Below are 13,541 nucleotides of genomic sequence, written 5' to 3'. Positions count from 1 at the left end.
TAGATTTGCAACCAGTCAGATGTACAAATCTCACCACTGCTCTTCCAGCAGATATTTATACTGGCTTGAGTTACCTCACTATTTAAAGTTCACCAAACTCCTCCTTGCTTATAAAATGGTACAACAAATCCTCATCCTGCCCAGCAACAAGCACCATTCTTAACCATTACCTCCTTAGTCACCCTCTTCACTCATGAGAAACACCTCCTTGAAATCTTCTTCTTCTTTCGGCTTTTTCCCGGTTAGGGGTCGCCACAGCAGATCACCTGTCTGCTCATGACTGGCAGTGGAGTTTTACAGTGTCGAGTTGCCAGCCCGACACCCAACCTTCCACAGAAGGCACACATGCATACACTCACACCTAGGGCCAATTTAGAGTGTCCAATCCACCTACTGCATGTCTTTGGGATGTGGGAGGAAACAGGAGGACCCGGAGGAAACCCACGCGACCACAGGGAGGACATGCAGACTCCGCACAGAATGCACCCCAGCCGAGGATCGAACCGGAGAACCTCTTGCTGTGAGGCAGGAACGCACCATCGTGGCCGCCCTACTTCCTTGAAATCCATAAACTAAAAAAATCTATCAGTCACTGCTTATATTCCTACTCAGTAGCCAAGTCTGGAACAGTATTCCTACAGATACTAGCGCAATGACATGTAGTCACATATTCAAACAATCTCTATAGAGATCTCTCCTCAACTCCTGGCTCTGTACATGCCTTAGACCAGGCTGACACTACCCGTTACTCCTTCCTTCTCTTCCGTTCTCTCCCCTCTATTCCTTCCTTCTTTCTTCTCCTTTCTTCCCTTTCCCTTGCCCCTTCTCTTATTAGCCAAAGCACTAGCTACTTCTCCGATAGCTTCCTACTTTAACTCCATTTCCTAATCTCCCCCAGCTGAAAAATCTCTTTCCTTTCTCTTAATCTTTTGCCCAAATTTAAAATGCTTAACATCTTTACCGCTGGTTATCACTACTGATTGTACTTTACCAGGTGCTCAATATCCTATGATTGCTTAATATTCACTGTATGGTTTTTCTTCTTATGTTGATTCTACTACTAGTTACTGCACTTCATGTGATAATACTACGTAGTTTATTAACTGAACTATGTATGATGGAGTTTTGTCCCCCCGGGCTTCTGTTAAAAATGGGATTCATGTCCAGTTTGACTTTCCCAGTAAACAAATGTCAAATAAATAAATAAAACTAGATGCACTGGCGCAGCGGTTAGCATTGCCGCCTCACAACAAGAGGTTCTCTGGTTCGATCTTCGGCTGGGGTGCCTTCTGTGTGGAGTCTGCATGTTCTCCCTGTGGTCGCTTGGGTTTCCTCCCACATCCCAAAGACATGCTGTAGTTGGATCGGATACTCTAACTTGGCCCTATGTGTGAGTGAGTGTGTGCCTTCTGTGGAAGGTTAGGCACCAGGCTGGCAACTTGACACTGTAAAAACCCCACTGCCAATCATGAGCGGACAGGTGACCCACTGTAGCGACCCCTAACCAGGAAAAGCCAAAAGAAGAAGAAGATGATGATGTAGTCAAAATCTGCACTACACACACAAAGCTCTAATCATAAAACAATATAAATAAATGAATAAAAAATAAAGTGGAGCACTTAGCTGAGCACCAAGTGTATGCTCCACTTCTGTTCACCATAGCAACAAATAAGAGCTGAGGTAATGATACACCTTCGTGTACTATGGGAAGAAAGATCCTAAAGAAACTCGGCTGGTGCACTAATGCTGCAGAGTTACATACAAACATTTCAAGCACAGGTATTAATGCTCTTCTCTTGTCAATATACCAAAATACTTGTTCCCAGGCTTTTCTTAAAAATATCTAAACTAGTACTTGCTTTAATGTAATTTGGTAAGTCTGTTCCATGCATCAGCTACTCTGTCATAAAGCCAATCAGTACACCTCTCATTCCTATAGAATCTTCTACACAGGTTGTCTGGTGATTCTCTAGTACTTTTTGATAACCCCAAACATTCCCAGAGATAGCTGTAGCTTAATGCCCTATATAACTGAATAAGATTTCCTCTTAGATATCTGTAAGAAACACTATACAAGTTCAGATATTTTAGTCTTTCATAATAACTTAAATTTTCACATCCATGAATGCCCTTGGTATATTTCTGCTGTACTCTTTCCAGTTTACTCATGCTTGTTTTCTTATAGTGTTTCCATATTGTTATCCCATACTCAAGTTTGGGTCTAATGTAATTAACAAACAATGACCATCACTTTTGATTTCCTACACTTTATAAATCTTTTTATAAAACCTATAGCTCTATAACTGTCATTAACCAACTGGTTGATATGATTAGAAAAACTCATAGCTGAATCTACCCATATACCCAGGTCCTTAAATGAGTCTACAGTTTCAATCACTGTGTGGTGTATTAAACATTCCCCTTTCAGTTTATGTCTCCCAAATCTCATATGCTTAGTTTTTGATGCATTTATCAGCACATTATTCTCCTGTGCCCAAAATGGTCAAGTTATTTTGCAGACATGCCTCATCTGTAACACATGCAATCCGTTTACCCAATTTCAGGTCGTCTGCATATAGACTGTAGAACACCTCAGATGAAAAAGTTAGGTCTGAAAGATACAATCTAAACAAGTAAGGGCCTAGGACAGAGCCCTGTGGGACACCCTGACTGTAACCAAGGATTTCACCTGTCCAGTTGCTGTATGATACTTGTCATGTCCTATTTGTAAGCCATGCAGCTATCCATTTTATCAAGAGTACATTAATACCTAGTTGTACTACTTTACTGATCAGTGTTTTACGTATGACCCTGTCAAATGCAGAAGTTAAATTTTTCATTCACTGCTGTTACTATATTGTTATAGAACATCATGTTACAGGTGGTAATTTTCAACATATGCATTCTGATATATGGTTTCAAGTCCCAACCTATCCAGTTCTGACAATAACTTATCCAATATTACCTTCCCATTATATTTCCACAACATGAAAGTAGATTTAAGAGTCTATATGACTCTGGGTTTGTCCTACTCCCCTTTCCCTTAAAGACAGGTTTAATAAGCATATATCTCCAATCTTGAGGACTCTCCCCATATTTATAAGACCTAGTGAATAATAGATAGAATGGTACCATAAATTCTTGATGAAGTGTTCTCAGGTCATTGTTACTAATTCCATCTCCTCCCTGTGCTTTGTTTGGATCCAGTTTGCTCAATTTCTTTTTCAATATAAATTAATTTGATTTCAGTATCTGGGGTTACCTGGATGTCACTAGGACAACTTATCACCTCTTTTGTGGAGCCAAACTGTTTTGCTTAAGATTTTGAAAATATATCTGTAATCTGTTGTCTGAGAATAAATTTTAGAATCTGCACAGAGTTTATCAATTTCTGTGTCTTCACTCTTTCCACATCTTATATATCTAGAAAAAGGTTTCCTATTATGCTCAATATCTTTATATAAAGTTTCTTCAAATTGTTCTTGATCTTGTCTCAAACTATGTTTAATCTGTTTGCCCAGCTTATTTCAGTTTTCAAAGTTGTAGTTTGACCTGTCTTCCATTTCTTATATATTTTGTCTCTCACCTTAATCGGATATCTTGTTCGAATGGAAATATATCAGCCTGATGTTGTATACCCAGAGCCTGATGTTAAACATTTTTTTGATCTTTTTACACTCAGTTTCTCTTTCAAAATTTTCCACATTCCATCTGCAGTTTTTCCAGTGAGCACCTCACTCCAGTTAGTTTTACATAGTGACTGTTTTGCTTCCATATAATCTATAATTAACCTTCGGTGCATTGCTTTACATTTCAGTTTGGCAGAATTATCTAGCAATCAATTAACGTTTATAACCCCATAATCACTGCACATCAACAGTGGTAAAAGTTGACCTGAAGTAACAGTAATTTCTTTAGGAACACAAACAATGTCTAGTATGTTACGTCCCCTGCTAAGTTTTTTTACAATCTGAAGCAAATGTTCCTGAATATATGTCATGAATAATTTCCTTAATAATGTTGATGAATCAATATTATTCCAGTCTGTTTCGGGTAAATTCAAGTCCCCAGCTAATATTATTCTTCCCCATGCAAGACATATATGAATTCCTCTAGGTCATCTACACTTAACTTTGGTGGTCTATACACTCCAATTGTTATATGTTCCAGGGTTGTCTTTATTGTCACAATTACACAGTCTGGTGTTATCACTGAACATGTAATAATCACAGGTCTCATAACTATCTTTAATCCCTATCATAACACCTCCACCTGATTTTTTGTTGGAGTGTCTGTTACAGTAAAAACATTTATACCCTGACAGGACTGGTTTCTAGTCATTGTTCTTTTACCATGTTTCACAAACAATAACAATATCAATCTTGTGGGAACGTAGCAAATTTTACAATTAAAAAAAAACATAATTATTAATGCTCCTAGCATTAACAACCATCACAGATACATCAAATGTTGTTCTCTATGAATTGTTAGATTTTTGATCTGTAAATACTGCAAAATATCTGGTGCAAAACTTCTCTTCCCTGACTATGAAAGATGCAGCAATCCTGTCTTAACACATGTGCCCATAACTAGGCTTGGATGATGTACAAATTTCCATGTTTTAAAACAGGACCATTTTTCCATGTAGGTATTTACCCTAAACATATTTTTTCATTCATTGTGATCTGACTATCCTTTCTATAGGTGATTTTCGAAAAATACGTCCTAACACCAGTACAAGCTATACTATCAAAGAGGGCTGTCAGTTCCCTAACAGTCAGAGAATCCTTGCGGATGACATCATTTGTACTGACATGAATAAAAATGCATCTATACTTCCTTTCCTTAGGGTGTTCCGAGGCTTGTCTCACATCTTCTATTTTTGCTCCTGGCAAGCATAACACTATTCGATGTTCATTATCTTCTCTGCAATTGTAAGTATCACTTCCTCTAATGATTGAGTCTCCAATTACAAGAATATCTTTGCTGGCCAGCTCTGAAAACTCTTCAACTTCTAATACAGTAATATCTGCTCTGTCAATTGTTACAAAGGATAGACCTTTCATCACCATTAGTCTCATTAATCCCACTGTTTTCACCGTGTATTAAATTCTCATCCAGCTAGCATTGTAAATACACAGTTTCAGCCATGTACTCAACATATGTCTTTCTCTTCTTTTTTCTTACAGTAAAGTTTTTCAATCCTTCCACATTCAATTCTGATTTCTTCCTTTTCACCTGTCCCTTGCTTCTTTTTTCTACCTTGTCTTTTGGAAAAATTATGCATTTTTCTGTAGACTGAAGGTTTTCTGATAGAAAAATATTATCATTCCCTGTGACTTGTGTATTACATAACAAAGCACTGTCCTTTTTAGTACGTATTCTCTTTCCTTTACAGTCATTAATCAGTTTCTTTTTCTTCCTTATTTGTTGTGAACTTCCTTTCTTTCTTTTGCATTTCCTTCTAAACAAACCGGATCCTCAGATTACTGAATACTTGCATCCAGAATTCCAAAGTTGTCAGGGGCATCGTCTTGTTTCATAGGAGTTGAATGATCTTTGCAGTCAATAGATACATCATTTCCTAAATCTGTTCTATTTGTTCTTTGCCCAATATTACTTATTTCACCAGTCCAGTCAGTACTATATGAAACAGTCCTCCAAGCCATGCCAACTGCACAAGTGCAAGCATCACCATTAAGTCTAGATTTACTTCTAACAATGGTAAACCAATCATCCAACTTTTGACACAGGGGAACACAGATCACCAGTGTTACCAGCTTTTACCTTTAAATATGCCTAGCATTTATTACACTGTACAAGATATTTGTGCATTAGCCAAGTGTTAATTGCATACGCATTTAAGGAACCCATATTCAGTTTCACACAAATAAAATATTGTAAAAGAAAATAATAATCAAAATCAGTAACCACAGAATTCAAAGAGAACTTAAATCAACTTCTATGACCATACAAGTTCTGCAACCCAAACAAAAGTTGTAATTCCTTTATGTCGCTCACAATCGCACTTCTTTTTAACAGTGAAGATTAACAGATTACAAACCAAGGTAGGATTTTCCTCTCTGCAGTCTATGTGAATTTATAGCTGTCTGGACCCCTTGGGGTGGCTATAGCTTGCCTGTCAAAAACCTGTCACTTTCTAACAACCAACAGTGAAATTAAAGGTAAAACAAAAAAAATGAATCAAAGTAAACCTTGTTAACAAGCTATCCCTTCCTACCTACACAAACAGTGAAAAACAGTGATAGCAAATAAAATATAAATTCAAATAAAACTTCTCTTACCAGTCAACTCCACAGTTAATCACAAACCAAGGTAGGATTGTTGGATCGGACAAAAGGCTCAAGGACACACTATATATACCTGATGGACTGAATGAACAGGATCTTACAACTGTTAGTAAAAATTTTAAGGTTTTCACTCTCCTAATCAAAATTGTATTATTAGAAGGTTTACAATGAATAAAAAAAAACAAAAAAAAAAACAGGCTCCTATGAATCCATCTCATTTTTTTAATATCAGGCTCCTCCCCTAAACAGAAAAATGTAAGCAGTACACAGGGAATCCATCTCCCACAAGAAGCAACTGGAGATTTTTTCAGGGATATCATAAGCCAAATGAAAATAAGGAAGAGTGATCAGAAACTACAAGTAAAACAAACATTAAAACATACAACAGCTCTGAAGATGAGGCAGAAATTAAATGTGGTATTTATTTCTCTATATCTACCAAGAAAATAACCTACATACTCAGAACAAAGAGAAACTATTCACTTCAAAAAGAACTGAAGGTGGTGCAGGTTATGATATCCTTTACATAAGAACATCCTGCTGATTGCTACTCATAGCACTGGAGGTAACCTTGTAGCCTACCTGGGTTCACCTGATTGCTCGGCAAGTCTGTCAGAATACTGGTGTCTAACTGTAGTTCTATCCCATTCATATTATGAATGTAATAATCCTTATGAAGAACAGTAAGACAGTGGTTTAAAAACAAAATAAATACACAACTTTACAGCCAGAAAACATAAGGTATAATCATTTTACCTGTTTGGTGAATACAATCCTGCCATCCAGGAATGGGGGCACCAAGTTGTGAACTAGAAGATGAACTCTTGCTGTGTTGTCTTCTTCAAAGTCTTCGTCCACTTCTAACCGCTGCACAACACCACTGGTCAACATTCGGTTGGTCTCCCAACGTTCATTGTCCTTATAAGAGAAAATAACAGATTTTAAAATACAATGCATGAAAAACAATGAATGTCTGAGTTTAACTTAAATGTTCAGATTCATACAGAAGGAAATGCACCAAATAGCAAATTACAATGAGTGGTGTTTGAACAAAGACACGTATATTGCATTGATGCAAGCAAAGTAGGAAATTCATCACAGAAAAACTAAATTAATACTGTTCCGCACTTCAAAACACAGAGCTTAGTAAGATATTCAAATTTTTACAGAATTATCTTCCGAAGAAGGAACAAAAAAGTACAGTTTTGTACCTACCATAAATGTAGATGTTAGAGTGTATACACTGCTGCAGTCATTACACTTGGGTTATCCTGCCGTCAGGCGGTTCCCCAGTCGGCCTGAGTTCCAAAGTCTTGGTCCGGCGTCAGTTGCTGTCACCTCCTCCCTGACATCAGCGCGACAGGGGTATACAAGATGCAGCCGACGCCATTTTCTTCAGTTTTTCTTGCCCCAGATGTCAGGTGCCCCCAAAAAGGTAGGCAATTCAAATTGCTAATAAAACATACATAAGAAAAGCAATCAACAACTTTCAGTTACCAGCAAATACTCCCCATAGGTAGTAAAGGGTAGAAGACATAGGTACGTACCAGCAAGTACGAGGGGAAGGAGGGAGGGTAACCTGGACTGCAGCAGTGTATACACTCGAACATCTACATTTATGGTAGGTACAAAACTGTACTATGTTCATCGTGTTACACTGCTGCAGTCATTACACTTGGGTAGAATCCCAAAGCTGAGGTAGGGTGGCTGGTTCTATAAGGCATTAGGGGTGGCTATAAGGCCCTGCAGCACTGCAGTGGCAAAGCCAGCTCTGGATTTAGAGTATAGAGGCAGATGGTAATGCTTGGTGAAGGTATGTACAGAACTCCAAGTTGCTGTTTCCAAAATGTCCTTGGTAGGTACTCCTCTGAGGTAGGCAGTTGAAGTGGCTGTTGCCCTGGTGGAGTGAGATCTAATGCTGTTAGGTATAGGTTTCTAATGGTGTGTATAGCAGAAACATATACAGCGTCCTATCCATTTTTAAGTAGTTTGTTTTGAAAAGGCTTTTCCCTGTGCTCCTGCAGCATATGCTACCAATAATTGCTCAGATTTTCTGAAAGCTTTGGTTTTGTCCAAGTAGAAGCGTAACTGCCTGTGTATGTCCAAAGAATGCAGTAGTCTCTCCCCTTTATTGTGTGGATTTGGATAAAAAGTTGGCAAGTGAAAAGTTTGGTTTAGAGCCACACTTGATACCACCTTTGGCATAAAAGTAGGGTTAGTTCTAAAAGACACCCTGTCTTGGTGGAAAATGATGAAAGGTTCCACTGCCATTAGTGCCTGTAATTCTGAAACTCTTCGTGCTGATATTATTGCCAGGAGCAGAGCAGTTTTCCAAGAGATATATTTTAAATCTGCTGTGTTAGCTGGCTCAAAAGGTGGTAACGTTAATTTTTCCAACACGAAGTTGAGGTCCCAAGTTGGAGTAGGTGCTCTACGGGGCGGTCTTATGTTTTTAGCCCCTCTGAGGTGCTGTTTTAGCAAGGGATTAGAGAAAATTGGTGGATCCGTGTTGTAATAAGCAGAGATGGCAGAGGCGTAGATCTTGATGGATGAAAAGGAGAGGCCTTTGTCCAGCATCTCAGTTAAATATTGTAGTATCTGAGGAATATTTGGGACAAGAGGGTCAAGGCTTTGAGCCTGGTTCCAGGCACAGAATCTCTTCCATTTATCCGAATAGGCTTTCCTGGTACTAGGCCTTCTGGCCTCCAGAATGACATCCATAACAGCTTTGGAGAGAGGCATTGCTTGCTTGACTAAGGAATCTTCCATGCAGCCAGGTTTAAAGTCTTTAGCTGGCTGTGAAGTATCTGATTGTTGTGCTGAGTGAGAAGATGTGGGATTTGAGGCAAAATCCAGGGACTCCTTGTGCTAAGTTCTTTAAGATTGGGTACCAGTGCTGGCGTGGCAGTCTGGGGCAATCAGGATCATCTTTGGCTCTTCTTGCCTGGCTTTTACGAGTACCTTTGGAAGGAGAGGTAGTGGTGGGAAAGCATATACTTGTAGGTTTTTCCAGATGAATGAGAGGGCATCCACTTTCCATGCTTGTGGATGGTAAGTCCATGTGCAGAATTTCTGTAGCTGGCAGTTTATTGGGGATGCAAACAGATCTATGTCCGGGCTCCACCATTTTTGTGTTATCATTCTGAATATTTGTGGATTCAATTCCCATTCGTGGGGATCCATGATGTTTCTGCTTAAGTCGTCTGCCAGTGTGTTTTTCTCTCCTGGCAGGAATTGTGCTTGCAGATGAACTTGATAGGTTAGAGCTGTGTTCCACAAGGTCATGGCTTGTCTGCAGAGGGGATAAGAGTGAGTGCCCCCTTGCTTGTTTATGTACTACATAACTGTGGTACTGTCGGTCTTTAGTAGTAGTTGTCCTGGATGCAGAAGGTCCTTGAAAGCTATAAGGGCATTTTGTACAGCTAGCATCTCTTTTTGAATGATGTGAAGATGCCTTTGTTCTACGAGCCACTTGCCCTGAATACATTTTCCTGCCATGCGTGCTCCCCAGGCGTAATCCGATGCATCTGTTGTCAGTGTTTGCCTGGCTGTGGGTTGAGTAAAAGGCTGTCCCTTGTTGAGGTGACAAGCTTGAGCCCACCATCGAAACTCCTGTTGAAGGCAAAGAATTAGTGGTATAACTCTTTCCAAACTTTGACAGTGTTGAGACCAGACACTCTTTAGGTACCATTGTAGTTTCCCTCATATGCAGTCTGGCACATGGAATTAGTAGTATGCAAGATGCCATGTAACCAAAGGCCTGCAGAAATTTTTCTTGCAGGGAGTTGGGTTCTTGTTGCCATCAATTGAAAATATTGAGTCAGTTGTCCTTGCTTGTCTGGCGTGAGATAAGCCATCTGGGCCGTTGTATTCAAGCTGGCACCCAGGAATATTATCTCTTGTGAGGGCACTAGTTTTGATTTCTTTTCGTTTACTGTGTACCCTAGGCAACTTAACTTTTTTACAAACGCCAGATGCTTTAGAAGAATGTCCTTGCTCTCTGCTTGAATCAGGCAGTTGTCCAGGTACGGATACATTTGAATTCCTTTCTGTCTGCAAAATGCAATTACTGGTGCCAGGCACTTTGTGAAGACCCTGGGCGCAGTAGATAAGCCAAAGGGCAGTGCAGAGAATTGGTAGTGCATTGAACCAGTTAGGAATCTGAAGTATCTTCTAAAGTTTTGTCTGATAGGGACATGCAGGTATGCCTCCTTGAGGTCCATGGTTACGAGCCAAGCGTTCTTGCCCAGCATGGGAAGAAGCTGCTGTAGTGTCAACATAACATCCAGGTAAGTGTTTAGAGAAGAAAGATCTAGAATAGGCCTCCAGGCTTTGTCCTTTCTGGGAACCAGAAAGAGTCTTGAGTAAAATCCTTGTCCTTGCTCCTGTGGTGGTACCTTTTGAATAGCTCTCATGTCCATAAGTGCTGTAATTTGTTTTTGAGCCTCTGCCCATTGATTTGGTGGCAGATTTGGCATTCCTTTTAACCTTGGCAGAGTGTGAAAGTAGAACCTGTAACCTTGAAATACAATGTTGAGAACCCATTTGTCTTTGGTGATCATATGCCAATTGTGATAGAAAAGTGCCAGTTTTCCTCCCAAGGGGACTGCCAAGAGAGAATTGTTTGGCAGCTGTAGTGGGAAGTCATTGGAACTGTTTTTTCTATATGGTTGGGGCCTGTCTTCCCCTTCTTTCTGGCCTGATTCACCCCATTGTCGGGCCTGTAAGGACCTTGTGGTTGACCTCTACCTCTTGGACGTCTGTATCTGCCCCTTTGAAGTCTGTCTGTAACTGGAAAGGACCAATTCTTTGTTGGCCAATTTCTGCTAAATCGAGGAGGCTGAACCTGTAAGAAATCATTCACAGTTTGCATAGATTTTGCCTTATCCTCCATTTTCTTTAATACCTCTTCTGCCTTAACTCCAAATAACACATCCTGCTGCAAAGGTGTATCCAATAGTTTTGCTTTAACATGATCTGGTAACGTATATGTTCTTTTAACCAAGCATGTCTTCTAATTAAAGAACCTGTGACTGCTGCTCTACAGGAGGCCTCTAAAGAATGAAAGCCACATTGCAAAGTATGTTTTCCCACTTGTTCAGCTGCATGCAATAAATCCTGCATTTCTTTAAATTTAGGAGGATCTGAATCTGGAAGCATTTTTTGTTTCAACTGAGACGTCAAAAATTGCTGATATTATAGCATGTGGAACTGGCAATTTAAGGCCCTCATTGCTAAAGTTGCAGACGTATATAGTTTCTTCCCCCATCTGTCAAATGCTCTGGAATCTCTGTCAGAGGGTACTGGATTCTTTGCTGATGAGGCCTTAACCCCTTTGGGTCCGTGAGAAATAGTTTCAGGGTCAGCAACAGGGCTTTTATAAAGAAATCTGTGTGAGTCAGGGACTCTGTAGTATCTGTCAGGCTTAACTGGGGCTGGAGGTAAAGAATCAGGATTTAAGCTGGATTCAGTATACACATCATCCACAATATCTAACACTGGCAGAATAGCAAGGGGTCTGTGTTGAGGTAATAAAAGGAAGTCTCTGAGCCTTTTCTTGGATTCTGAGTAATCCTGGCCTTCCCAATGGAAATGCTACCTCATGGTATGTAAGGTTTCTCCAAAGGAGTAGTCCTCAGGCGGAGAGGCTGATGGAATTGATTCCTCAGCATCAGAATCCTCATAAGGGGGTAAAGAGTATCCTAGGTCTGAGGATGAATCTGAAGAGATGGATACCTGGTCGGATGAGTCATAGTCTGCATCCTGTCTAGGCCTTTTATCAGGAAGGGGATGGGACCCCCTGATCAGAGTGATTAGGTCTTCGGCCATTTTGAGCATTTGTTTCTTAGGCATGGAGGCCTGTCTTGGAGAATGCTGTATTTGTTTCTTTGTTTTTAAAGGAGGTTTAGACTTAAAAGATTTAATGCTTAACTGAGTAGGTCTGAAAACACCCTCTGAAGCTATGGGTTGTTCAGCTACTCCGGATCCCTCTGAAGGGTTAGTTTCGGTAGGCTGAAAATCTTGTGCGTCCGAAGGCCCAGCCATCTCCACGTGAGGGTCAGAGACGGCCTGTGGTTCTAAAGAAGCGGTCATCAGGGGGCTTCGAAGGCGCCTCGCTGAAAACCGGCGACTGGCCTAGAAGAGGCTTCGTCATCATTTCTGGGCCTCGGATGCCTATCCTTGTCTTTGTGCTTTTTGTGTATTCAGGTCGTTGGAAGTTCCGACGGCATGGTGTAATTGAATTTTCTGCCAAAATAATGTCGGGCAAAATCAAACCGACGTTTAATAGTGCGCTTGTTAAACCTAGCACAAAACCGACAACCAGTGACATCGTGGTCTGGGCCTAGGCATGGGATACAATAAGAATGGAAATCCTTATGAGGTATTTGCTTCCCACAAGAAATACAGTTATTAACTTTTACTGACATCGGTCTGAGGCAAGTAAAAGTTTCCCCAATGGGGTACTTAGCTTAGTAGAAGACTTTGGTTCTGGATTCGGAATGAAAATCTCAGGAGTCGGCCGACCGGCACTTGTGAACTGCTTTTGCTTCGGGCACCATGCTGCAAGAAAGATGGGAAAATGGCATCGGCTGCATCTTATACACCCCTGTCGCACTGAGGAGGAAGCGACAGAATCCGATGCCAGACCAAGACTTTGGAACTCAGGCCGACTGGGGAACCACCTGACGGCAAGATAACCCAAGTGTAATGACTGCAGCAGTGTAACACGATGAACATCAGTTAAACCAACTAAAGATGAGAACACACTGTCTGAAATTAAAGGCAAGTAATAAAACAAGGTTTAAAATTAAAGGAAAAAGTTTGCAACATGCTGAGCATAAAGAAAAGGAAATATACAACACACTAATTACCACAAGAGGCAGTCTAACAAGGATGATAACACACAGTTTATAACATTTGTCTTGAAACAATAAAACTGATAGTGAACTGTATAAAAGTAAAAAAGCAAATACCACACAACAATTAAGGATAAAGAAAAGCAGAGCAAGCAAGGGTCCACAGTATGAAAGATTCTCAGTGACCTAGGTCATAGTACGAGGACTATCTCAAGCAGGCTAGCCATGGACATACTGAGTCCACAAGTAACTAGAATTTAAGAATAAGAAGGCCCCATTTGAGGTTAATGATAGTCTATATGAGGAAGGAAACATCTCAATGAGCTAACAGTTAGTTAAAAAACATTCTTAATTAAAGGACTAAATTGGAATT

General features: G+C 40.2%; 1 protein-coding gene across 1 annotated transcript in view; it reads right to left on the bottom strand.

Annotated features, from left to right (window-relative positions):
• Positions 1 to 13,541, bottom strand: part of DHX38 (DEAH-box helicase 38) — a gene marked incomplete in the record, with an annotated part of 1,902,786 nt that overhangs the window by 1,366,241 nt on the left and 523,004 nt on the right. Inside the window, 1 exon segment of the mRNA XM_044081902.1 lies at positions 7,068 to 7,229. Within this exon segment, the coding sequence (XP_043937837.1) occupies positions 7,068 to 7,229 (162 nt within the window).

This window comes from Protopterus annectens, chromosome 8.part1, assembly GCF_019279795.1.
Source record: "Protopterus annectens isolate FY-2018-M chromosome 8.part1, PAN1.0, whole genome shotgun sequence".
Classification (NCBI taxonomy): domain Eukaryota; kingdom Metazoa; phylum Chordata; order Ceratodontiformes; family Protopteridae; genus Protopterus; species Protopterus annectens.
Note: the sequence above shows the minus strand (reverse complement) of the source record. Positions and strands in the feature narration are given on the sequence as shown.